This window comes from Coffea arabica, chromosome 2c, assembly GCF_036785885.1.
Source record: "Coffea arabica cultivar ET-39 chromosome 2c, Coffea Arabica ET-39 HiFi, whole genome shotgun sequence".
NCBI classification, from domain to species: Eukaryota; Viridiplantae; Streptophyta; class Magnoliopsida; order Gentianales; family Rubiaceae; genus Coffea; species Coffea arabica.
Window position 1 is genome coordinate 1,466,397 of NC_092312.1, and position 25,622 is coordinate 1,492,018.

Sequence of the window (25,622 nt, forward strand, 5' to 3'; positions counted from 1 at the left end):
TCTGAGTCCGCCAGCCGAACGGGGCTAAGAAAGGCGACTGAGGTGCCGGAGTTTGAGAGGTATTTCAAACGGGTCGGGGTTGGGTGGTGGGGCGGACGATTCGGAGGTGGAACAGTGACTATCATATGAAGAAGCTGTGAAGGCGATAAAGGTTAGGAATGGGGCCGGAGAAATGGTTATATTTGAGGTTGAGAACTCGGAGCTGAGTTAAGCGAGTGAGGGGTTCAAAGGAGTTCTTGAGATTGAGGACTTCGAGAACAAGGCGGCTAAACCGGTTACGAAGGCAAGAAACGCCTGGCCACATGCATGGGTCAATTTTGGAGATCCATTGAGAGAAGGTGTTGGAGTAGTCTAAGGAGGACTTGAAGGCTAAGAGCGGAGCTAAATCTGGGTTTTCGAAGGCGTCGAGCTTAAAGAAGCAGAAGCTAAAGAGAAAAGGAAGGGAAAATGCTACATGGGGTTTTAGTCTTGTCATGTTTGAGGAGTAGGAATGGCTGTATTAGGGCGGGCGACCAGTGATGTTGATGGTGGTTATTTACGTTTTATGGGGTTTGTTAAGGTGTAATGAGGAAGGGACGGAGTGTGGAGGAAGAGGAGGAGATAGAAGGACTGGAAAGTAAAAAATGCATTAAGAATGGCAGTGTGGAGTGTGTGACTATGTGTGAGGTGTGATTTTGTCTGTTGCTGGATTTTATGAAACTGTAAAAATGAACTTTACCATGGTAAAAAGGAAAATATGTAAATAATTTCATTTTTCATTTTTACAATGTAGCATGAAGTATAAACTAAAACTCCAAATTCCAAACCAGCTTAGCAAAATTGGTTTCATATTCTGCAAGAAAAAAAATTATAACCAGGCCAATAAAACGTTAATAAGACTAAATTGAGGTATGTTGCTACTCTTAGGAAAAAGGAAATGAAAGAACAAACATAAGTTTGGGTGTTTCTCACAAGAATATAACAGACATTTTTTGTTTTTTCAACATTATAGGTACGGATTACCCTTTTTTCTTTATCTTGTTCGTTCAACAGCATGGTTTTATATTTTGAATTTAAAGAAGCTTCTTTGTTAAGCCAAAATTTCATGAGTTTTATATTAAAAAAGGTCACTATGTTTTTTTTTAAAAAAAAAAATTTCTCCATTAAGAAAAAAACTGAAATATGTCTTCCTTTTTTGTTGTAAATAAAGTTGCAAACGAGTTTAATAAAATTTTAACCTCATTGAGTGGAGTTCAACTTAATTTTATCAAATTCGAACTTGAATTTGAGTTTTAACTTAAGATTTGAAAGAAATTTTGGTGACACGTGACGTATTTACGCAGTACATTTATCGGGGCATATGATGAAAAGTAGTTATGGGATAAGAGAGGCAACGATACAATACAAATTTGTGAGTTTGTGTGGGGGAAACGTTTATATTAGTTGGAAAGAGGGCAATTCTGTCAGCAAATTCAACGAATAGAAAGTGCAAGCCACACGCTTTGTTTTACCGTGAAATGTGTGAACGGCCGTTTTTTTATGGTACAAAGTATGTATAAACATATTTCGGGGTGTATTGTGCAACTGGTATGAAAGTTCATGGGAGTTTTCTGCATTTAGCCCTATTTTTTATTAGTAAATGTTTTTGTCCCCACTTTTTTTTTTTTTGTTTGGCGTTTTCATTTTCTAAAGTAGTATACTACTAATTGTTTAATGTTAACTTATTTCAACCGACCCATAGTTTGCTTTGTCTTTTTTTTCGATTTTTTTCTTTTTTTTTTTCGATGCAAACCATTGACCTTGTTTGGCAAGAAAGTTTGTCTGTCACAAGTTTTTTAACAATTTTATTTACGGTAACATCAAAAAATTTTCATGATTTTTAAATTATACACTTTAAAATATTCAAAAATTTATAAGTTTCAAAACAATTTTCTGCAACTTATACAGTAAGATATAATAAAGTTTTAAACAAACATCCAAAAAATTCACTTCACAGACGTGGCCATGATTTGCTTTCAATCCTCCCGATGAAACCCTCTCCGATTGGCTAAACTCGTGCGTGTTTCTCGTGTATCCAATGTAGGAAATTAATTCACTCAACACCTTTTCTTTTCTTTCAATCTTTCTTTTTTGATTTTTTGTCGAAATAAATTTACAATCTGCGGTTTTTAGATAGTATTAATTTCATGATTGACTTCCACAAAACTCATGCAACATTAAAACTTTTTCCTGTTCAACAAACCCAAGTCAGTCCTTGTTATTTATGTTCATGGTGGCCCATCAACAAAAAAAATTTCCCCTTTTTAAGCCCTTAACAAAGTTAATTGTCGTAGTAATTGTCAAAGTAGTTTCTCTATCAAAACCTGGTTGGCAGCTGATGTCGATTATACTCCTGCGCTTCAATATTTTACTTCGGATGTCATTTTCTAAACTTACGGAAAAAGATAATGGTGTCATTTTTCGAAAGCATAGACGAAATTTGGGATAAGACCATAATTTATTTTTTATTTTTAAGTCGTTAACAAAGCTAATTGTCTTAGTAATGGAATTTGATTTCCCTATACATATTGCTTTATTAACGACATCGTTAGTACTAGTAGTAGATAAACGAAATTTGGGATAAGACCATAATTTAAGAAATGATCGAGCCATAGATTTTCAGAAATAACTAATTTATGTTGGCTAGCGCTGAAAGACGAACCAAACTAATACTTGAATCAGGTTTGCCGCGATAAGAACTTATTCAAATTTTATTTACCAACTAATCAAACAAAACTTGAATAATAGTTTGCATTCAATAACTGTTCGCGCTAAATTCAAAATTGGCTTGATTAGCACAAATTTGAAATTTATAAGCAAAAAACTCAAAGTTCATTTGAATATAGCTCGATAGTTAAACAAATCAAGTTTGAACAAAATTTCAAACTCTATCAAATAATCCAATAAATTTGAACACTGACTTAATTAGACTCGTTCATATCCCCACATTTAGCAGAAAATTAAGACCAACTTCTTTCCACATATCGGACTCCTAACTCATAAGTCAACCAAAAGGCTATATGTAATTATTATTTCAAGTGATATGAAATCGTTGCCATTTTCAAAATAAAAAAGAATATCCTACAATTCGAGGAGGTTTTTTTTTTTTTGGGTAAGCATTAATTAGTCAAGGAAAAACCATCTTCAAGTACTACTGGAATGTCGTTTGCATCACATCTTTTTGCTAGGCATAATTTTCTTTGAAATATTATTTGAAATAATTACTATAACATTTTTTATGATCTGAAGACAGTTAAAAATGTGTTTATGATACAAATAAAATAATTTTTGTATCCTAACACACCCAGTATATATCTGGTTTTTTTTTTTTCGAAAGGCTTAGATAGAAATTTCAGGCAAGTAAGGGAGGTAGGTGTAATTATCAAAATTACAAGGTATTGTCTGCAATCGTTGAAACCTCAAATATAAAAAGGTTATGGTGTCGTGTTGGTGTGCATGTGGAATATTTTTATTAAAAAATTTAACTGTTACATCGTGCTTATGTTTCAATCGATCGGAATGCAATAAAGTGAGCTGGACACTTGCTTCATTACGCAAGGCATAATAAAATGCCAACAAGGATGCTAGTGTGTCGCTCTAAAAATAGAGAGTATTATTCAGCGCTTGATTTGATACTGCTATGGCATTTCTTCAACTAGATACTTGGGAGCTGATCGACTGCAGCAAGAAGCGAATGGGAACAACTGCGACGCTTCTGCCATGCACAGCACAATTAAGCCACGAGACGACCAGAGTCGACGAGTAACCGAAACGGCTCTGCTGCTGGGGATTGCATGGAGGAAGACGACCGCCGGCATCTATCTGCTGGTTTAATTCCTGCTTGATCGAGTTTCAGATGTCGCATTAATTGCCACTTCTTTAACCATGGCTTCAGAATTCTAATGGAAATGCATGGGTTCTTTACCTATTATATATACTAACACAGCTAGCCAGCTAAGGTTCCATCCCATGGTGTAAAACGTAATGATCCAATTGCATGGTTATGCTATTTAAGCATCAAGTAATATACTAATGGGTTGTTTTCAGTACAAATCCCTTCTAAGATTAGAGGGATTTTAGTTTTTTTTTTTTGAAAAGTGCAACTAAATGCAAGGAGACAATAATAAATACAAATCCATACTCCCTCCGTCCCACTTTGATAGTCATATATTCCTTTTTCATCTGTCCCAAATTGTAGTCCACTTTTCAATTGAAGAATGTAGTTATATTTTAATTTTTCTAAAATACCCTTATTCAATACCCTTATAGTAAGTAGTTGTTACTATAAATCTACCACATTTAATAAGAGTTGATTCTTTTTTTACCATCAATTCAAGTTCCCATAAAGTTGTACCATATTTAATGTGAGGGTATTTTAGAAAAATAGCAATCTAAATTTACTTTTCTAACAAAGTTAATTACTTTTTCTTAAATTGTGTGTGAAAAAAGAAACAGAATTATCAAAGTGGGACGGAGGAAGTACTTATTAAATGATAAATTATGTTTTAGGAAAACTTACTAAACATTTTCTTTATATTTGCTATTATTAATTCAACGAGACTCCAGACGGTCATATAGGTCTCATACCAACAATTAATTAGCGGATATTCTCTACACCTTAAGTTGCATTAAGCAGAAGGCTAGTGAATATGAGCAAGTTCTTGAACATTTATGAACAAAATCTCCTCTCCATTTTGTTTCCTGAGATCGGGATTTTTTTTTTTCTCTTTTGGGTTCCCTTTGTGTTCTATCATTTGTTTTAACATTCGGAGCACAAAATTCCTCCTCCATCAATTGCCACCAACAATCAAGACTAAAAAAGTGCGAGCACTAGCCTGCTCATGGCAGCGCTCAATCATGGCCTTCCACGTGGTTGCTTCAGTAATTTATACTTAAGAGTTAATTGCAACGAAGCCCCAAACATTTGGTGCCTGGACCATTTTGACTCTCAAATAAATGTTATCTTTTAGACACTTTGTCCGGTATCAGTCAAAATCACGTTTGATTGTCACTAGATGTCTAGTTTCCAAGATTACCCTTGCTTTTTACCATAAAAGAAAAAAGACTTTAATTTGCAGTTTATCCGATGAATTATGACCCTATTTGCACTTTGCTGTCTAAAATAAATTACAAGCCATTTACCCAATAATTGTACTTAAGCAAATGATAAAAAAAAAAAAAAATTCAGACACTCCATAATATAGCAAATTAACTTTGTGTTCTGTAATATGTTATATTCTATTTTTGTCAATCTTCAACTATTTTAAACGAGGATCCCCAGTCAAAACGGTTAATTTTTTGTGTTGAAGTGTATATTCATGAATTGCTTTGAACATATTTGCTTTTAATTAAAAAAACACATTACCTATGAAAGATATAAGTGAAAGACACAAAAAAAATATCAATCTTGAAACACATTACCTATGAAAGATTGAAGATAATATTTAGAGAATTCTTTTAAATTAGTGGTGTTCACAATATTAATTTTAGGTTTTCTCCAGTTCTATGTGATTAATTAGGCCCTCATGATTTTTATTTTTTGCTATTTCTATAAAACATACATTTAGAGAGAAAGATCATGGGTTTTTACACTGAAGAGAAAGACAAAAAAAGGAATTTGGTCTAAAGTTAGGGAAGAAATTTTTTTCCGTCAGAGCAACTAACAATTAATGGTTCTAGAGAGCCTAAAGGAAATTGCAATAGTAAAAGAATAGATGAAATTGGCTGACAGGTAATGTTATCTCTTCGCATTATAAAAAGAAAGAATAGAGTGTATAGGACATTTTATAGAAGTGCTAATATCACTTATTCCTAATTATTTTTTGTTTCTCTTTTTCCTTCATTTTCACTTTTTATTTCTTTTCTCACCCTCTCTTTTTTTCTTTGATTTTATTTTATTTTATTTTTCCCGTTCATTCTTGTCACTTCAAATCTATTAAATTACTAGTAGCAATTGATTAATCACAAGTGCCGATGAGGTCTTAATCTAGTGAGTAAGGTTAAGGTCTTGTTTGGATTGCAACTTTCCGTTGGAAATTACGTTGTTTTCCGTAATCACATTTCCCTATTACATTTTTTCCTCACATACATCAAATCGCTACAGTATTTTTTTCATGAAAAATCATGAAAAATGCAATCAAAATACAACCTAAGGTTTTCATTGCCTCTTCCCCGCTTTTTAAGTCCCAACCTTCCCTTGTTGGAATTTTTTTTTAAAGAAATTGATTAATCACAAGCTTTAAGTTTTTTATATGTATCTAAATATCCTTGATTTTTAAACCAAAAGCAACAAACCAACTAAAACCAACAATAATTGGCGTTTATGATTATTTATTAATTGTGAAAATTAATAATAAACAACTTTTGGCAAGAAAAAAGAACAAGATAGATAAAATTAAGGAAATTAAATTTTAGACTAACATAAAAGGCATATTACTTGTGTTATAAAGAGTATCTAATTTTAAAATTAAATGCGGTTAATCAATTGTTAACAATAATACATTGCTTACTAGTGGCAAGACAAAATGGTTAAAAACAGAAATATACTAAAATAGTAAAAAAAATAGAGATAAAATAAATAAAAGGGAAAATAAAAATAAAAGTAAGCAAAATAATACTTTCTTCCTTAAACATGAACGAAGAGGTAAATTGAGTATAAAATTCTTTAAGAAGGCAAAATGTAACAAAAGTCATAATAGTTTACAGGGATGAATAGCAGTCGCTAACTTCAAAGTCCATCGATAGAGCAGTTAGTTACCTTCATCACTGTTAATCTATGGGGTGAAGTGATTAAATGATCGGGTTTGTTTGGATAGTAAATTATTTGGGATATTTTTACTGTAACACTTTTTATAACGTGATATATGTGAGATAAAAAAATATATTAAAAATTGTAACAATGGTGTAAGTAAATAAAATTAGGAAAATAATGCTCAATCCAAACAAACCCGATATGTTAGAGGGCAAAGTAAACCCTTGCGGGGACTGACTGCAATTAACTCATAATTAAGAATTTGGGTTTTCAAAAGGAAATCAGGTGCATCGCATGAGATCCCACCCCAAACAACGGTCGGGTGCACGGGGGCGTAACCAAATCGTCTTCGGTGGCGAGCTTTAGGAGCTACAGACCCCAGACACCCGGGGCCCCCAAAAAAGGCGTCTCTCTGCCAGTCCCCTCCTTTTTTTCCTCACTCTCTATCTCGCCACTTCCTCACCCAGAACGAAAAAGACGAAAAAAAACAAAAGGTAGAAATAGGAAAGAGGAAACATTTCATTCATTTAATCCGATTCCATACGAATTACGAAATGGGAATCAAAAGCCATAACTTATAAGCGCTGTTGTGTTATAATAAGCACTTATTATCTCTTTTTCTTTAATAATTTAATTCAAGGTATGGTTTTTTTTTTTCTCTTTTTCTTTTCCTTTCAAATTCGAATCTCTGATTCGGATCTCCCACATATTCACTCTTTGATTCATTTGATTACTCTTGCACCGAAACTTTCCGGCTGCAACTTCTACGCATTAAAAAAAAAAGAAGAAAATTCTGAGTTTATTATCTTTTCTATTAATTAAATTTCCGTGGTGATTTTTTTTGAGGTATTTATGTTATGTATAGGATCCGTATACCAAGATGTTCTCCCTGGGCTCGCCGATTCAACTTCCTTGACGGTAAGATCCGATCCGTATCCGTTTCAGCTATCTCCGTATTATTTAATTATAGTTGATTAGCTTTTATTGCTAGGAAAATGATCAAATGGATTTCTTGAAATAAATTGATTGAATCAGCATTACTATTGTTCTGCATGGCTGATAATAGCCCATAAAGGGGGAAAAGAAACTTTTATTGATTTTTATCGGAAACAAGATATCAAAGTTCACGTTTTGCAGCTAATCAGTTGATCAAAAAAAAAAAAAGATATCAATGATTAATTTTTGTAATGCTCTTCTCCTCCTCTTTTTTTTTTTTTGGGGTTCTAAAAAGGAATTTTATTCTTTTGTGAATTAGGTTCAGAATTGGTGACAGAGCCGAAGGGAGTAAATCTTTTAGATGTTATGCAATAACTGGTTGAGGTCTGTGGTTATTCAAGGTGGGAAAATAAGGAGTTATAGTGAAGGAAAGCTTTTAAGCAATTGGGGTGGGAGAAGGTTGAATGCTGCCGGGCGCTTTAGTTATCTGGAGGAGTTAAAATTTTCAACAAGAAGAAAGATGATGGTGGACACTGGTGCAACTGCAAAAGGAGGACCCGTTGGTGACGTCTTCCCCGAGAAGGACGATGATGGTGGATATGCTAGTGGAGGATGGAAGAGGTGAGATTCAGCTTTCTAGCATGCTTAAAATGTTGTCCTATTTTATCTTTCTTTTTTTAGAAGATTCAAATGACATTATAATGCTGGCATGTCAATAAGAAAACTTTTCCTGTAAGGCTGGGCAACATTGTTAGCTGATGTTCCTGCTGTATTTGCAAATTGTCATTGATTGTTACTTTAGACGTTCTTGAGGCCCTTGAACTTCTTGGTCCTTGATTCGGGTCATCGTGTTATACAAACATGCATTACAGATTTATTCTTGCATGCGTACAGAACTTTTTGCAGTATATTCGGATGTGTCATGGCAGGTCTGTGTAACTGGCCCATGATTCATCAGTTGGGAAGGTTTTTGGTTTTTGTTGCTAATGTGTATTATGTCTCAGTAAATAAAAAGGTAGTCATAAGCTTTGGGAAGGTGCTAGTTAATAGATGAGCAAGTTCTCAAGTAAGAGTAGGATTATAAAGATGTTATCTTACATTTAATTTCCGTATATGGACTACTAGTTGAGGCATGGCTAAAGATATTCATTCTCATTATAATTTAAATGCAGTAAGGTGCATTGTTTGCTTGTATTGATGATGGGGGCCAGCCTTTTTGGCTTCCTAAGTATGTACTGAGATGTATCTAGTTTTAGCCATTGGAATTGGATAGTTAACTTGGAAATGCTCCTGCTGCATCTGACTTAGAGCACTCAATATTTGAATGTAATTGCTTATGTCTCCTCAGTGTCAAAAATTTCTCTTCTTCTGATTATCTGCTGGTTTCTTCAATAATATTTGCTTATAGGTCTGCTAGACTTGGGCATGATGTCACATATATGGCGTTGATGAAATCTTCACTCTCTGGTTATGTAGATAAATATGCATGTTATGTATTCATTTACACGTATATGTCTATGCGGAGACTTACTTCCAGTCATTCTGAGTGGCAGCGAGGATGGAAGACTCAGTTGTGGATATTCAAGTTTCCGAGGCAAAAGAGCTAGCATGGAGGATTTCTATGACATCAAGACTTCAAAAATTGATGGGCAAACAGTGTGTTTGTTTGGAATATTTGATGGTTAGATTTTTTTCTCATCACAAGTTTGAGATTATTGACAGTTTTATCAAAATACATGTTGAAATTTCAGTTTCTGGCATGAACTGCTTGATCTACTTACAGGCACCTACAGAGTAATATGATAATGTTTGTGGAAAGGTCTTCATGATTTTGTGGCGACTAGAGTGAATCACATAATTAGAAAAGAAGTGCAATCTTAGCTTGTCAGACTAACTGTTGCCGTATATGGATCTGAGGTAGTTTATACACATGAAGGTCTTTAAAGCCAACTATACTTCTCTTGTCAAGTGGGTTGAATTTTCTGTTGGGTTAATTGGAAGCAGATATATGATAATCCTCTCTGTGGAAGTTTAAAGCATTAAATGGACTCACTTTAAAATCTAGTTGAATCACTTGATGACTGACACCTAGTAGTGCTGGACTGCAGGGTTCGCAAAACCTAACTCTTTTTTCAACTTCAATATTTTTTTTTCCTTCTGCAAATAGAATATTGTCCGTTCATGAACATTGGTACAGCCAGACAGGTCTCTGATTTAATGCTACCTGCTTCTTTGTTGAAGACCAAATCCTATGCTTGTCCTTGCCTGTACCTTTACAAGGACATGACCTATAACATCCTTACTTTTCCGCTGTAATTGTGGTTGGTTATTGCAGGTCATGGGGGCTCTCGTGCAGCTGAGTTTCTGAGGGAACATCTTTTTGAAAATCTTATGAAACATCCAGAATTCATAGCGAACACAAAACTGGCTATAAGTGAGTTGGTGTAATTTATTTGTAGTTTCTGTTTTTCACAATGTTCTTTTAATCTTGTTGATAGTTAGGGCATGTACCTTGTTGTCTATGATTTTGGATGCCATTCCATGAGAAATGTTTAAATACACCATAAAATTGCAGGTGAGACTTATCAACGGACTGACGTGGACTTTTTGGAATCCGAAAAAGATACTTTCAGAGATGATGGTTCTACTGCCTCAACTGCAGTTCTAGTTGGCAATCATTTATATGTGGCCAATGTTGGAGATTCTCGAACTATAATATCCAAAGCTGGGAGAGGTATTTCCTAGTTATGCACTTCATGCTTGATTAGGAAATATAGCCTTTAAGATTTTCAACTACTGGTTACGAGTGCTGTTTGCCTATTTGATGTTTTTGGTGCATTGATGAGGCTAATATTTTACTGATTTAGGGAAAGATAGAATGTACCATAAAGGTTTGCAAGGAAGTCATTAGCAGCATTAAAGTAGTTTCTTGCTGAAGTACGGTGTGAGATAGTATGGTAAATAGATGGTTGACTCGTTAATTATGGTAACTAGATAGTTCAATTATGTCAGAGATTTATGAAGTAGAGTGTCTCTTCCTTTAAATGCTGATGCTGAAAGAATACGTATCTGCCTTAGTTATCATGCCAGAAATTTGGTATACAGATATGCAGTTTGGTTACTTCAAATCAGGTTCCTTGATTTTCTGTAGGGTATGAGGGGGAAAATGAGTGTCTATAAAGTGGCCTCTTTTTGTTCTTGTGGAGAGTTTTTGAAAAATGCATAAAGTTTAAATTTTCTATGGGAAATTTTTAATGTCATACAGGAGCGACTATTGTTATGTTCGTTGTTCTTGTCTCCCTTCTACAAGAAATGGTTTGTTGAGGAAGAATAGTAATGAAATTAACTTTATCCTTAGCTCTTGACTTCATTTTAATGGAGTGAATCATTATATTGTAGTAAATGAGTTTAAGCTATTTGGGCACTTACTAATTTGCTGTCTTTCTTCATATTCATGGACTACAATAACAGTGATTGTGTCACTTTATTACTCTTGGAAATTTAGCCTCCCCCTGCTAGTTTCTCATATTATCTTTATTTTACTGCCTCACAGCAATTCCTCTCTCTGAGGATCATAAACCCAACCGGAGTGACGAGAGGAAGAGAATTGAAAGTGCTGGAGGTGTAGTCATGTGGGCAGGTGAGGCCCAATTTTTGCATTTATCCTATGTTTAGCTGTTAATTTTGCAAAATACAAGACCGTGGACATTAATTTGAGAAGGTATATAGTAGAATATGTGGGAATAAATTAGACTATTCCTAATCTTAGTTTATAAGTACTTGTGAATTGATGTAACATTGCTATTGAATCTTTTGTAGTTAGCAAACTCAGATGTCAAATGATGGTGGTGTTTGAAGTCAACCAAGATGGATCTTAAGCGATTGAACCCTTTGTGATTATCAGACCTTTGAATTGTTTCTTGCTTTCATCAAGAAGTTTTGGGATACTTGAAAAGATAACTCCACAAATAGGCTTTTGAAACTTGTGATGGATGAGTTTACCTTTACCAGTAATAAGGTCTAATCCTAGATTCTTCATGAAGCTCTATGATTGGTATCCTGCTACTGATGGGTAATCATCTGCACCAAAATAAGGTTTTAAATCTACATTTTGCATGGAAATCTATGATAGCTACCCTGGCTTTACAAATTCAATTTAGCATCCAATTTTTTGTTTTTGATATGTAATCTGAGATTAAAGGTGAAGTAGTTTCTTGGAGCATTGATAAGTGCATACTTGGAGAGAACCTTTAAGCCCTAGCTACACATGCTTGGGAAAATCTTGAATGCATGTCATCAGCTTCTGAGTTGTTGCCAGTTTACAGTTTATCTCGAATGATCGATAGGTACTTGGAGGGTTGGAGGTGTATTGGCAATGTCTCGTGCTTTTGGCAACCGGATGCTGAAACAATTTGTGGTGGCTGAACCCGAGATACAGGTACTTTGTGCCGTTTCAATAGTGGAGGTGGACTTCTTGGTTGTAAATGGCATGATCTGGAAGATGTAATCAACGGCAATCTTTTGTAGCCATTCTGTGGGAATTATATTAGAGCAACTCTTCAAATATTTCATTTTGAGATTGATCTGAGCATAATACTTACTCCAGGCCTATAGTCCATTTTGGGTTGGACTAGGACGAATCATTAAAGTTATGCTGAAAGCAACTTATAGATTAAATGATGCTAAATCATAGGGTGCCAAAGAATTTTCATTGTTTCGTGCTTCAGAAGTTTCACTCCATTAGCTAATGATCACCTTGCATATGCAACATAAGTCTGAAGGTTAAGAGAGTATATTCTATCAGTATTTTCTAATTTGTGAGAACCCAATCCATGTAGTAGTAGTATGAAATCTTGACAACAGCGGCTGACTAGATATGACTGAGTCATAGGGTCTTTCCAACCGTGACCCAAATAATATTTCCCCTGGCAGTATTGATGGTACTTTTTCGAGCAGCGCGTCCCTGTCAAAGAAAATTTGTGACGCACTCAACTGCTTGGTTGCATGTATCATTATGTTCTCTTTTGTAGTGTAAGGTACGTATGATAATGAAATGCCTGAGTCTGACTGCATGTGTTGTATATGCATCCTGTGTCAACTAGGAAATAAGTTTTCACATGAAATTTTTATGCTTTTTTGTTTGGTTTGAAGTTAGTTCATGTCAAAGCGAGTTTACTTAGATTCCTGTCACACTAGTATGGTAGTGTTACATCTGACTGAATTTGTTTTCTTTCTTTGTTCTTACCTTTTTATGGCACTAAATGTTTTGCATTAGGTTTCCATGCATGTAGAATTGTTGATTTATACTGTTACACTATGAATTTGGAATTGGCTTGTCCCTTTTTGGCTATTTCCTTTATTTTGCTTACCTTGGCATATTTCTTACTGAAACAAAGCATTAGACGTGATCTGCAAAACTGTTTTGGCTTTCTGCATGCAGTTGCCGGACTTCGTCCCACTTGATATATCTTCATGGCCATGTTCTCACCCTCTGTTTATTTTTTAATTGGAACTTCTTTCTAGCATTGGGCATACTTAGATTACTAGTACAGGGAATAATTTGAAGCAGCATGTCGACACAAAGAAGCAGAACTTTTCTAACTTAGACAACAGACACCCTTCCTTCAGTAAGCTTGACCATTATACTTGTGCTAAATCACGAATAGTAACACTGGTTCAGTTCTTTTTGTGGTGGGAAGAAGCAGGCATTGGATTGAGGAGACCAAATCTACTTCTATTTACAGTTTTTGTGGTGGTTGGGGGGGGGGGGAAGGTTTTAGAAAAGTGCTAAAAGCAGAAGATAAAAGCTGTATAATTATTTGCTTTCTTTTGTTGAAATGACTTGTAACATTAGTTTGGTTGAATTTTTTGTTTGATTACTTCTCAGGACTTGGAGGTTGATGAAGAATTAGAATTGCTTGTACTTGCAAGTGATGGAATATGGGATGTTGTTCCTAATGAGGTTGGTTGTGATTACGGTGTTTGCGGCTCTTCTTCATGTTTTATATATAAAAGTGAAATCTGAAAGATGGGAAACCTAACCTGCCCCTCCCCACCCCCTTTTTCAATATTGTTGTCTTTTGGATGTGCCAGGACGCTGTTTCACTTGCACGAGCAGAAGAGGAACCAGAAGCAGCTGCTAGAAAGTTGACAGAGACTGCATTTACGCGGGGAAGTGCTGATAACATCACATGCATTGTTGTGAAGTTTCACCATAAGAAGGCAGAATCAGAGGAATCCCAGCGTGACTGAAGAATTTGTTGACATGACATGGGCAGTACCTTGCAGTTTAGAATTCCAGTATGGGAATCTGCCGGTTTATAACTGCTGAATGTGCAGATCGGCAAGGCAGTGATTTGTTCATTCATTGGTTTTTGAAGGCATGCTGGCTTTGTAGCGATGTATGTCTTGTCTGGTTGGTTATAGGATGTGTAATGTAATTCAAATTCAGTAGAAATTTTTCTGTGTTCGGTTGTGTATTTATCTTTTGCTTCCCATTGATTGTTATTCGTGTTTTATAGCGGAAATGCATCTAGAACATAGGCCCCTTCTAGCCCCATCATCAAAACAAGTGCAAGGATGGGAAACGAAAACTAAAGAACCTGGAACCGGTCGATCACGAAGTTTCTTACAGTTTTGGGCCCATGGAGATCCCGTGTGTTGGCGTTGTAAAGGAAGCTGGGCTAATCAAGTCCAAGCCCACAATTTGTTGGGGCCAAAATTTGGTGGCTCATGTGGAAATGGGTTTCGTCTGACAGCTGGAGAACACGTCTGGGCTGTCCTGTTATAAACCGATTATAGGCCCATAGGAGCTGATAACAGATCGGAGCCGGACGTTTGAATGCAGGGGGTGAATGCCTCCTGCTTTGGTGCTTAGCCTATGACATAATAAATCATGGCCCTAGACCTGAATGAATGGTGGCAATTCATACACCTCTTTTAAACTAAATGGCAAAAGTATGAAAAAAAAAACTAAATGACAAAAATACGGATGGCACTCAATTTAATAGGGGTGCGACAGAAACTTCCAAGCGCCTGTAAATATGATCATCCTCCAAGTTTCTATTTGTTTGACACTTTGTAATAAGAGAGTTTCAGTTTTCTGTTTCGAGAAACACTAGGTCAATGTAGAAAATTCCTAAGCAAAATCATCTGACCGTAAGATTCATTGCACATTAACAAACACATTATGGGTTTTCATCAAAGCCTATTATGATTGACCACTCTATGATATGATGAAAATCCATTATCACTGATTGACCACACTGTGATATGATAAAAATTCATATTACAGGATATGTGAGATAAAAAGGTAATTGATAAGATAAAAATGTGTGTTGAAAATTGTATTTGTATTGTAAGCAAATAATTTTTTGCCATTATTTGGTTGTCCAAACACACTCAATTATCATTGATCACCTCATGATACTGATAGTGATAGTGATTTTGGAATTCGAACCAAACGGCTCCTAAGTCCATGTAGAAAATTCCTAAGCAAGTCAATCTTGCTGATATGCCATTCAGTCTGAATTAGCCTGGGAATTTTATTCGGTTAGCTCTGCATGATTGTTGGTAGTTAATATATGTCATATGTTTAGCATGTGCGATCAGTTGAGAGTGAGAACAAGCATTTTGCTTCCGCACATGCCGGGGATCAATTGCCGTGTCTTTCCTCATGACACCAAAATCGCCTCTCCAACAAGGATTGCGATTGTGGGGTGGGAGGCAAGGTTCGAACCTTGTCTCCCACTAATTTGCCAGAATTGTGGTTCTTCAAAAAAATCCACACACTCGTCTGGTCCGATGGTGATTCTGTCCCCATTGGTCCCCCATAAGTCTAGTTGAGTCTCCTCATAATTAGATTAAGATAGAGTAAGAGTAGGAATAGAAGTAGGGATGACGATTGCCAAAAAAAAAAAAAAACAAGGATTGCGATTTAACCACAACTTTGGCTCAATGCCCACCAAAAATAGACTAAGTCCTTTTTTAGACAGTAGGTCGGGTGTTCGAACCCCACCTGCAGTGAAAAAAATTTAAAAATGGTGTTAGAACACTCCTTTGGTCTAAGTCAAATTTGAATACCTGTTAGCCCGTTACATAATCTCTTTAGACTCCCCTCGTTACACAATCTCTTTAGACTCCTATTCTCCCCTCTCTCTAGAATAAGATAGATTAGATTATACAAATATTATCGCTGTCGAAAAAAAAGAATAAGGATTATATATATATATATATATATATATATATATATATATATATATATATATATATATATTATGATACTAACAACTTGTGCACCTATTGTAGTATTCAAATTTGGTATCCTTTATTCTTAGGCATATCACTCGTTATTGGTGAGACTTATGGTTTAAGAATGCCAAAATATTTTAATTTAATGTCTTGTTAATATGATACTCATATCTAAATTATTTGAATTCTTTAGTTTGCAACAGATAATAGAAATCCTAGTCGATTTTTTTTTTTTAATTCCATGGAACTTACATTTCAATCATTTGGTAGGAATCTATACAAGAGTTGTTCATTTGCAAAATTTTCAAAATTAAATTAACTTATTCAGAATTGAGGATCCGAATCAGATTCTAAATCAAATATGAGTTCCCAGACCCAAAAAAAAAAGAAATAAAGAAAAAGTAAAGGTTATGAAAAGCATGTACAGGCATGTAACTAGAAACACACTCGTTCTACGCCCCCAACTTATAACCTCAACATTTTGACCCAAATTTCTTGGGACGGTGGGATGGTTAATCCTGAAATTAGAACTTAAGTTACATCGTAGAAAGAAATCTCACAGCAACGGACTCGACAATGGCCTTAGGCACATACTAAAAAAAATGGATCCACGTGAGCAGTTTGTTTAGATTTTCAAGGACAAAAATATCTTACAAACTTAGGCACATACTAAAAAAAAGATTAAGGGCCTTTTTAATTTTCAAACTTTACTACTCCCTCTGTCCCACTTTGATAGTCCTATTTTTTTTTTCACACAGTTTAAGAAAAAGTAGTTAACCTTGTTGGAAAAAGTAAATATAGATTGCTATTTTTCTAAAATACCCTTACATTAAATATGGTACAACTTTATGGGAACTTGAATTGATGGTAAAAAAAAGAATCAACTCTCATTGAATGGGGTAGGTTTATAGTAACAACTACTTACATTGAATAAGGATATTTTAGAAAAATTAAAATACAACTACATTCTTCAATTGGAAAGTGGACTACAATTTGGGACAGATGAAAAAAGAATACATGACTATTAAAGTGGGACGGAGGGAGTATTTTTCTCCAGATTATGATAATAATGTTTAACAATTCTTAGAAATTTTAGTTGATGTTTGCAGAGAATTAGTAAATTTTGGAAACTCAAAAGTATCTTAATCTTTTTTTTAATAGATGTGAGACATTTTTGCCCTTGAAATTCTCTGTGTATTGCTCGTGTAGATATATTTCTGACTATCTTAACACCGAATTTCAATGAAATAATAAAAAAAATACCCTTTTACGAGTTTGGTGACCTTTTTGACCAAACAAAAAGTTTCATCACTAAACGGTGTAATTTAAACAGTTGAGTGACCTTTTCTGTCATTTGCTCTAGAATTTCAAATATCCAAACTTCGACTTGGAAGTCTCCACGGTCTGAACTTCAAAACTTCCGGAAAATCTCCACATTCTACAATTTTAATTCCAAATCTCTGACCTATAATGTTTCTACAAATAATGCACAACCTGTTTTAAAAAAATTAGTGGTTTTAGAATTATACTTTCTTGCTTTTTAGAATTATGTTTATATTACTTTACATGGATTATTAAACTAGTTTAATACTAGTACAACTAGTCCCACTTAATCCAACTAACTTATCAAGGATAAGTTGGCTGTCCAAGAAGAATACGAGGAACAAGTGCTTGATCCCAAACTTTATTTGAATCGAGTTAGAGTGGTAAAAATTGATATGTTCGTAAATACTTGATAAGCTAACAAGCTTCCCGAGTAGTATAATATGGAAATCAAACTCGATATATTCGAATTACTCGACCACAACTTATGTTCAAATTTAATCGAACTCAAACAAACCTTTGATTGTGCTATCCACTCACTCCAAAGGGTTTTAGTATCCCTCTATGATCTCTAGATTGTCAGTTTAAACTCACACCCCACGGGTTACCTAAATGGTGTGTCAATGCAATGCCTTAATCTAATGGGTTTTTTCCTGCATCCCTTTATATAACTAAGTTGAATTTCCCTTATTTTTAAAATTTGTTTGATAATCCAAATCAAGATTTTAACTTTATTGATTCAAAACTTAACATTCTCAAACGTGTTTGATAGTAAAAAAATTGAACATCTAAATTAATTAAATGATATTGAATTTCTTCGATAAAACTTGTTCTTAACAATAAGTGATAAGCAATTCACTTATCACTTAATGTGATATACACTCACATGTATCGGATTTGATATTTAACAATTCAATAACTTAATGAATTCACACTTTACATTTCAAATTTCAAGTTTCAGTTTTTAAACTTCAGTTTTATCAATCACACTCCTAAAGTAGAATAGTCTATTATATAACCTAGTTTAGTTCTTCCTTCCTAAAACGTACTCTCTCCGTCTCAAATTGTTTGTTGCATTTTAGGATTTTAATTTTTTTAAAAATATTAGCTTCATAGTGATGTTAATAGATTTTTCTCCAAAATTACCATTGAAATTTCAAATTTCAAATTTGAACTTAGTATGAAATATAGATAAAGGATGAGACAACATTGAAAAAAGAGATCAAAAGTAATTTTGATTTTGGTAAAATGACAAACATTTTGGAACATTTCAAAATGAAAAATATAATACTTTCAATATAACGAATGAAGTAACAAGATGAGGGCATGGTAAAAAAGAAATGATGCCAAGTGTCCATTTTTGTTAATCATATAGTTTTCATTTATTAGATCATATGACAAAACAAATGATAGGAGTGCAAATAATAAAAAATAGGATGCAAATAATATTTTCAAAAAACAAAATTCAAGAAAGAAAAAAGAAAAAGGAAAATGATCAAGAAAAGCCTGAAAAGGTTCCAAATTCAAAGAGTTAAAAAAGTAACCATGGTCATATTTCAACCACGGTTAAAGAATCATGGTTAGGGTTAAATCAAAAGTGGGTCAAGGTATAAAAACCAAGCCCATGCCTATTGCCTACCTGTTATTCCAACAAATATTGGAGAATTTTCTTTTTTTGGGGGTTTGTGGGGGTATTTGAGAGTTCTTCCTGGCCTTTGAGGGGTTTTGACCGAAAGTTTCAGTTCTTGGGGGTCTTTTTCCATTTCAATTTGGTGGGAAATCCCTCCAAGTTCAACAACCTGCAAAAAAACCTACAATTTGCCGATTCACGTGCTCATATACCCTGGGTAATTATTCAAAAATTTCGTCTTTTTTTCATTTCCCCAATTGTTACGCGAATTATAACCTTCCTGCTGATTTCTAGGGTTTTCTATTTCTTTCACTGGTGATTATCTTTCTCAATATGAACAGTACAATTCGACGGTTAGACATCGCTAATTCTTCAGATCCACTTCCAATTGCGTAATTTGAATATGATTCGTCTTCTATTATGATGGGTGATCCATTTAATTTTTGTTGTTTGTGGTTAGTAATTGGTGCTTATGCAAATCAACTCGCTGATTATTGTCATTTTTGCTACTTGTATTTCTCTGGAATTGATACTTCGAGTTTGAAGGATACTTCACTAGTACTGTATTTGGTACTTAGATATGCTTCTCTCGTTTTTCCCCGATTGCTAGTACTTTTTTGGCTCCCCTCCCCTAAGTGCTTTTGGTATAGGGAAGAGAGTTGCAGGGATACTTAGAGTCCTTTTCTTGTGATTTTATGAGCTGAGTTGTTTTAGTGAAACAAAAGTCCTTGCATTTGGATAGTTATCTGCTGCATTCTGCAATGTTTGGTTAAAGATTGTGGCTTTCATATAGCTTGAGTGCTTTGATGACCGCATTTTGTTATCACAATTAAATTCTGTTTTCGTAATCTTTTGCATTGGAAATCATGTTAGGTAACCATGTTAGACATAATGCAAGTGAATCAGAGTTCATCCTTCACTCTGATTAGTTCGATGATTCTCTGGAAAACCCCTCAGGAGATACTTTCTGGGTTTCTGTTTCCTTTTTCTTTTTTTTTTTTTCCTGTGGGGAAGGGGTGGTGTGGGGTTAGAGTTCTATAGGAAATGCATTTACTTAACTCGGATATTTTCTGATTAATCTTCAGATTATACCATCGGGTCTTTGTTTAGTTTTTGTATTTTGTGGCTGGATATGCATTCCCTCTTTTTCTAGTACTCTGTTTTTGGTACTTTATCGGTCCAAAGGTTATTTTCTCTATTGTCCTTCATTTGTCTTATTATGTACTTCAGGTGTTGATTGTCAAAACCTCCTCTTTCAGTGTGGGATCGGATATCAATTATTTCAAACAAATGATCCTTTTTTCTTGAGAAGCTTGTTGGTTTTGTGTTTTTTGACTGCCATTCATGGCACACCGAGTATAGAAGCAGCCATTTGGAAACATATTGTTGAATCATGGAGTGCAATAAAGACGAGGCCCTTCGAGCGAAAACCATTGCTGAGGGGAAGCTAGAGAACAAGGACTTCACTGGTGCTAAGAAATTTGCTTTGAAAGCTCAAAGTCTATACCCTGGACTTGATGGTCTTTCCCAAATGTTGACAACCATTGATGTTTATATCTCTGCTGAAAACAAGATTAGCGGAGAAGTTGATTGGTATGGTGTACTTGGAGTAAATCCCTCTGCTGATGATGAAACAGTAAGGAAGCAGTATAGGAAATTGGCTCTCCTGCTTCACCCTGATAAAAATAGATCTGTTGGTGCTGATGGTGCCTTTAAACTTCTTTGCGAGGCCTGGAGCTTGTTATCTGACAAGTCTAAGAGGTTAGCATACAACATGAGGAGGTCTCCAAAAGGATTTCAGCAAAAAGTTCCAACTCAGGCTAGTGGTCCATCTGAACCTCCACGATCAAATGGCTACCACAATCACTCAGGCAGGACAACTTCAGCTCCCAAGACACAGAACACTAGGAGAACTGATACTTTTTGGACTATTTGTCATCGGTGCAAGATGCATTATGAATATCTTAAACAATATCTCAACCACACTCTTCTTTGTCCAAACTGTCATGAGGCTTTTTATGCATCAGAGACTGCTCCACCCTTCAATTATTCCAAGTCATCGAACTTGGCTTCAAGGCATCGGCATCAAAATTCAAGTAATCATGCAGCTCCTAGTAATTTATCTGATCCAAGAAGAAATGCTACTGCTTCTGCTAAGGATTCAGGACCTGGACCAGCAGGGCTTCAGTCGCCGACTTATACAGCAAACTCCCCCCAGGATAGATTTTCTAGGACTGGTAGTGTTGGCAGCACAGATCCTTCAATTGCAGCAAAAGCAGCCAATGTCATTCAGCAGGCACAGGAGAGAATGAAGAGAGAGCGTGATGCATCACAGGCTGCTGCTGCAGGGTGGGACGGAAATTCCAGCTACAATTCTGCTTTTGATGGAGAGAGGGTTTACAAAAAGACACGACTAGATGATGATGGTTATTGTTATGGAGCAAACACGGCATATCACCGAACCACAGTAAATGGTGGTTCCAGTTTTGCTGGTACATCAGCACCAAGAAAAGCTGGATTTGAACATGATAAGGTTCATGGTTTTTCTTTTGCTTACAGTAAGCCCAACTGCATGAGAGAACTGACTCCAGTTGAAAACAGGAACATGCTAATGGCAAAGGCACGCAAGGAGATATTAAAGAAACTAACTGAATGGAGATCACAGAATGCAAGCAAAGCTGTCCAGACAGAGAAAATGAAGGTGACAGATACAAAGAAAGAAAAAGAAAGAAACTCCAGGAATGATCATGGTCGTGATCTAAGTGGGTCTGGTGAGTCTTCTGCTACCCGACTGGCTGACCATGCAGAGAAGAGTGCTGGTACCCCCACTGCTGGTGACGTTGATGAAGAACATGTTGTGGCAGAAGCAATGAATGTCCCAGATCCTGATTTTCATGATTTTGATCAGGACAGGGCAGAGAGTTCCTTTGGAGAAAATGAGGTTTGGGCTGCATATGATGACGATGATGGCATGCCTCGTTTCTATGCTATGGTTAATAAGGTGATATCAAGGAATCCATTTAAGCTGAGAATTAGCTGGCTTAACTCTAAAACCAGTAATGAATTTGGTAAAATGGACTGGATTGGTTCTGGTTTCTATAAAACATGTGGGGAGTTCAGACTTGGTAGATATGAAATCAACAAGTCCATCAATTCATTTTCCCACAAGGTTAAGTGGTCAAAAGTACGCGGCGTTGTTCACATATTTCCCAAAAAGGGAGAAGTTTGGGCACTCTATAAAAATTGGTCCCCTGATTGGAACGAGGATACAGCTGAGGAGTTGATACACAAGTATGACATGATGGTAGTGCTTGTTGACTACGATGAGGAACGAGGTGTGTCTGTTGCGCCTCTAGTCAAGGTTGCTGGTTTCAAGACGGTATTTCTTCCAAATTTGGAGCCAGAAAAGGTAATGAAAATACCTAAAGAGGAGATGTTTCGGTTCTCACATCAGGTCCCAAATTACCAGCTTACAGGTAAAGAAGCTCAAAACGCCCCTGAGGGTTGCCTGGAGCTGGACCCTGCGGCTACCCCATTGGATCTTCTTCAGGTTATAACTGATGACTCTGAGGTTCAGAAACAGGTCATGCAGAATGTTCCAGGCACTAGGGCAGATGAAATTGCTGACAGGGCTTCTGAAGCTGAAAAAGAAGAGAAGGTAGAGATTGGGGAAGCTGTGAAGAAAGAAGAGTAAGAAGAAAGTAGCCCACCAGAGCAACAAAGATTGTCCCAGATTTTGTTTAAGGGCTATGCAGCATGTGGGGATTGCTGCAATTATGTCCAGTCTAGTTATAAATGATACTTAGACCATAGCAATGGGATTGACGTCTTGTGTAGGTCGCTGAAGCAGCATACTACTAAATTTTGATGCTCACGATGCGAGGAGAGCGAAATACAAATTTATTCTACCTGCGTTAGAATTTCTGAGAGCCGGGGGGACTCACGGGAATTATCCTTCCCATCGTCAAGTTGAGTCTAACACCATTTTTTTGACAGAAAAGTGAATTCACTCAACCAGTGATGTTGAGTTCCCATCAGGTTCATAGGGTAATCACTTACTGTAGCATATGCCTTTTGCAGATGTGTCTATACTTTTTGTTTTTGTTTTTGTTTTTTCCCTTTTGTAATTCGTTACTGGAGCCATCCTTAGAAAATTCAAAAGATTTTAGTTCCCGACTACTACAAGAACTGGGACCAAGATTCGTGAGCTTCCTTCCATTTCATTCTGACATGATGTGGATCTTGTTTGTATATTGCCGCTCTGTAGATCACATTTTATTATTGTCTTTTACTCTAGAGCTAAAGTAGACAGTTTTTCCTACTCTGGTGCAGGTTCTTCTGCTGTTTAAACCCTTTTTTCCTACTAGGGTGCAGGTTCCGTCTGCTTTGTTCGTTCACCACCTGTGCACTTTTCTACCTTGCTCAGCAAAGACGCATGCGTTGTCAGAATTCATCCATTCCCAGCACATATTTCATACTTGAGAATGCTCTTTTGCTCTTTCTTCATTGAAATTCCAGGTGCCATATAAGTCACATACTTACCTTGTTAAACAGAACCTTAGTCCTTTAGGAATCCGCCTTCTTTTCTTTTGCCCAAGAATTAATTAAAACCATAAAGATTCCTTCTGGGTTGGACCCTTTCGCAAGCGAGACTGTGAAGGTGGATTTAGAACGAACTTAAAATCTTCTCAACACACATAGGCCATAGCCACGTGATGTTATGGCTGAAATAGTAGTTCGGGTTTCATAACATGGCTTCAGGTTTTGCATTTGCAAATTAATCAAACATTCAAGAAACGTGCACTTGGATTTAGTGAAATCAGGATCCTACAAGAAACGTTGCACTTGGATTTAAAAGATTTGACTATTAAATGAACACTAAAACCAGGATCCTACAATCAGAGTTTGAGAAAATTAAGTACGGATTTTCTTCTACAATAACAATGACGGGCTCCACAGGCATTTGTTAGCTCATCTAATTTATTATATGATTACACACAATGACAAGCATTTAGCCACCTTCTTAACTTAACTATGGGTTTGTATACCAAATACAATGCCACAGTAATGCACTCTTAAGAACACTTTTAAAAGGACATAATTGTTACAAACCTTAAATACAACTAACAAAATAAATAGATAAATAACTAAAATCTATCACCTCTATTTTTTTTTCACCCATCACCACCTACGATCCCTTTCCCTTTCCTCTTCTCCATCATCACCACCCTTGTCGCCTCTCCCAATCCTCTCTCCTCTTTCATTCTTTCTCTCCTTTTTCCTCTCTTCTCTCTATTCTCTCACTCCCTCCTCCCCTTCCTTCCCGTGCCACCTTATTTATTTCCTTCCCTTCCCCTTCACAAACCCCTATCCTCTCCCTTTGGCTGCGATTAGCAGATAGCGACCTTTGGCAGGGAAAGGGAGGGAAGGAAGAGAAAGGAACAAGGCAAGAGAAGAAGGAGGAAGGAGAAAGATGGAGAGGTAAAACTAAGGAAGAGAGAGAGAAAGAGAGGGGAAGGGGCTACAAGGTTTCAACGGTGGAGGAGGGAGGGGAAGGGTGGTGGTGGGTTTGGAATTTTTTTTTTTCAAGTTTTTAAAAGTATTACAACAATATTTGAAATTTTAAAAACACTCCCATAAATAACTATAGTAACAATTTTTCATATACATTGTTACAGTAAAATTTACGAAACATAGGTTCAAAAACACATAATCCATACAGAGTCTATATTTTCCAAAGAACTAACATGGGAGACTCTTCTTATATTAGGAAAAGCCTATTGGATACCTTTTAGGTAAAACTCATTACTCTTTTAGACCGCGTTTACTCTCATTTGGTACGCAAGAATGCTCAAAATGGAAAGGCTTTTCCATCCAAAATACATTTCTTCCTAGAATGGCGGAAAAAGAATTTATTGTTCCAGAGTTTGGTGAAAAAGTCAAAATTGAATGTTTACTCGGTTTTCAATATTTGGTGTAATCGACGTTTAGATATCAAATGGAAAATACTAGTAAATACAAATTTGACTTAATTTCCCTAAATTAGTTTATAGGACGTAATACATCTTATTGCTTTTCATTTTATTTGATCTATAGTATTTGTATACTTATGTGAAATGTAGATACTTTTACTTCAAAAATAAATGAAAATTAATATTAAAATTCTTCAATTGTAATACTTGATTCATTCTAATATATAGATTTTAAAGTTAAAATTTTATAGTTACTAGCAACATAATTAATAATGTAAAATATGAATTACATGAAGTCAAATGATTATAATTTATATTTAATTTATTTTCAGTTTTGATAAGATTCAAAAAAATTCTTGCACAATTGTTCAAAAGTCAAAAAATAAAGCATCTTAAAACATTTGTTTTCTAGTACAAAAAAATTTTTAAATACAAGGAAAATTAATTATTATGAAAACTTATATTCAAATATTAATTTAGCTCACAAATAGTCTAGGATATCATGATGTAGTATAACAATTTATAAGGATAAATATGACATTCTACTATTTAGCCATTTTAGGATAAAGATGGAAAGGCTTTCCCTAAGTTTTTTAGGAATGGGAATCCAGAAAAGACCTTTTCTTTCTAGCCATTTCTGTGTACCAAATAAGGGGTTAAATTAAAGAATTTGACGAAACGTTTGAAATTCTTTCAAATCTTTCTAGTTATTTAGATTACTTACGAGGTATTTAAATTTATA

The 25,622-nt window shown here is 35.4% G+C and overlaps 2 protein-coding genes across 8 annotated transcripts; both read left to right on the forward strand.

Annotated features, from left to right (window-relative positions):
- The first annotated feature begins 7,125 nt into the window (after nucleotides 1-7,125).
- On the forward strand, nucleotides 7,126-14,212 carry LOC113724904 (probable protein phosphatase 2C 76). Of its 5 annotated transcripts, none has more exons than XM_072073326.1 (10): nucleotides 7,126-7,263; nucleotides 7,635-7,687; nucleotides 8,025-8,326; nucleotides 9,259-9,386; nucleotides 10,041-10,139; nucleotides 10,281-10,439; nucleotides 11,259-11,345; nucleotides 12,052-12,143; nucleotides 13,593-13,667; nucleotides 13,799-14,212. In XM_072073326.1, the coding sequence occupies exons 3-10, from the start codon at nucleotides 8,067-8,069 to the stop codon at nucleotides 13,955-13,957; spliced, it is 1,059 nt and encodes a 352-aa protein (XP_071929427.1). In that variant the 5' UTR covers nucleotides 7,126-7,263; nucleotides 7,635-7,687; nucleotides 8,025-8,066; the 3' UTR covers nucleotides 13,958-14,212. The 5 variants fall into 5 exon arrangements, with proteins under 5 accessions (XP_071929427.1, XP_071929428.1, XP_027103590.1 ...); XM_072073327.1 differs by having other exon boundaries at nucleotides 8,031-8,326; XM_027247789.2 differs by having other exon boundaries at nucleotides 7,141-7,409.
- Nucleotides 14,213-18,919: 4,707 nt separating this feature from the next.
- Nucleotides 18,920-23,106, forward strand: LOC113724905 (uncharacterized). Of its 3 annotated transcripts, XM_027247794.2 has the most exons (3): nucleotides 18,929-19,125; nucleotides 19,203-19,261; nucleotides 20,139-23,106. In XM_027247794.2, the coding sequence occupies exon 3, from the start codon at nucleotides 20,302-20,304 to the stop codon at nucleotides 22,600-22,602; it is 2,301 nt and encodes a 766-aa protein (XP_027103595.1). In that variant the 5' UTR covers nucleotides 18,929-19,125; nucleotides 19,203-19,261; nucleotides 20,139-20,301; the 3' UTR covers nucleotides 22,603-23,106. The 3 variants fall into 3 exon arrangements, with proteins under 3 accessions (XP_027103594.1, XP_027103595.1, XP_027103596.1); XM_027247793.2 differs by lacking the exon at nucleotides 19,203-19,261 and having other exon boundaries at nucleotides 18,920-19,125; XM_027247795.2 differs by lacking the exon at nucleotides 19,203-19,261 and having other exon boundaries at nucleotides 20,168-23,106.
- The last annotated feature ends 2,516 nt before the right edge of the window (nucleotides 23,107-25,622 follow it).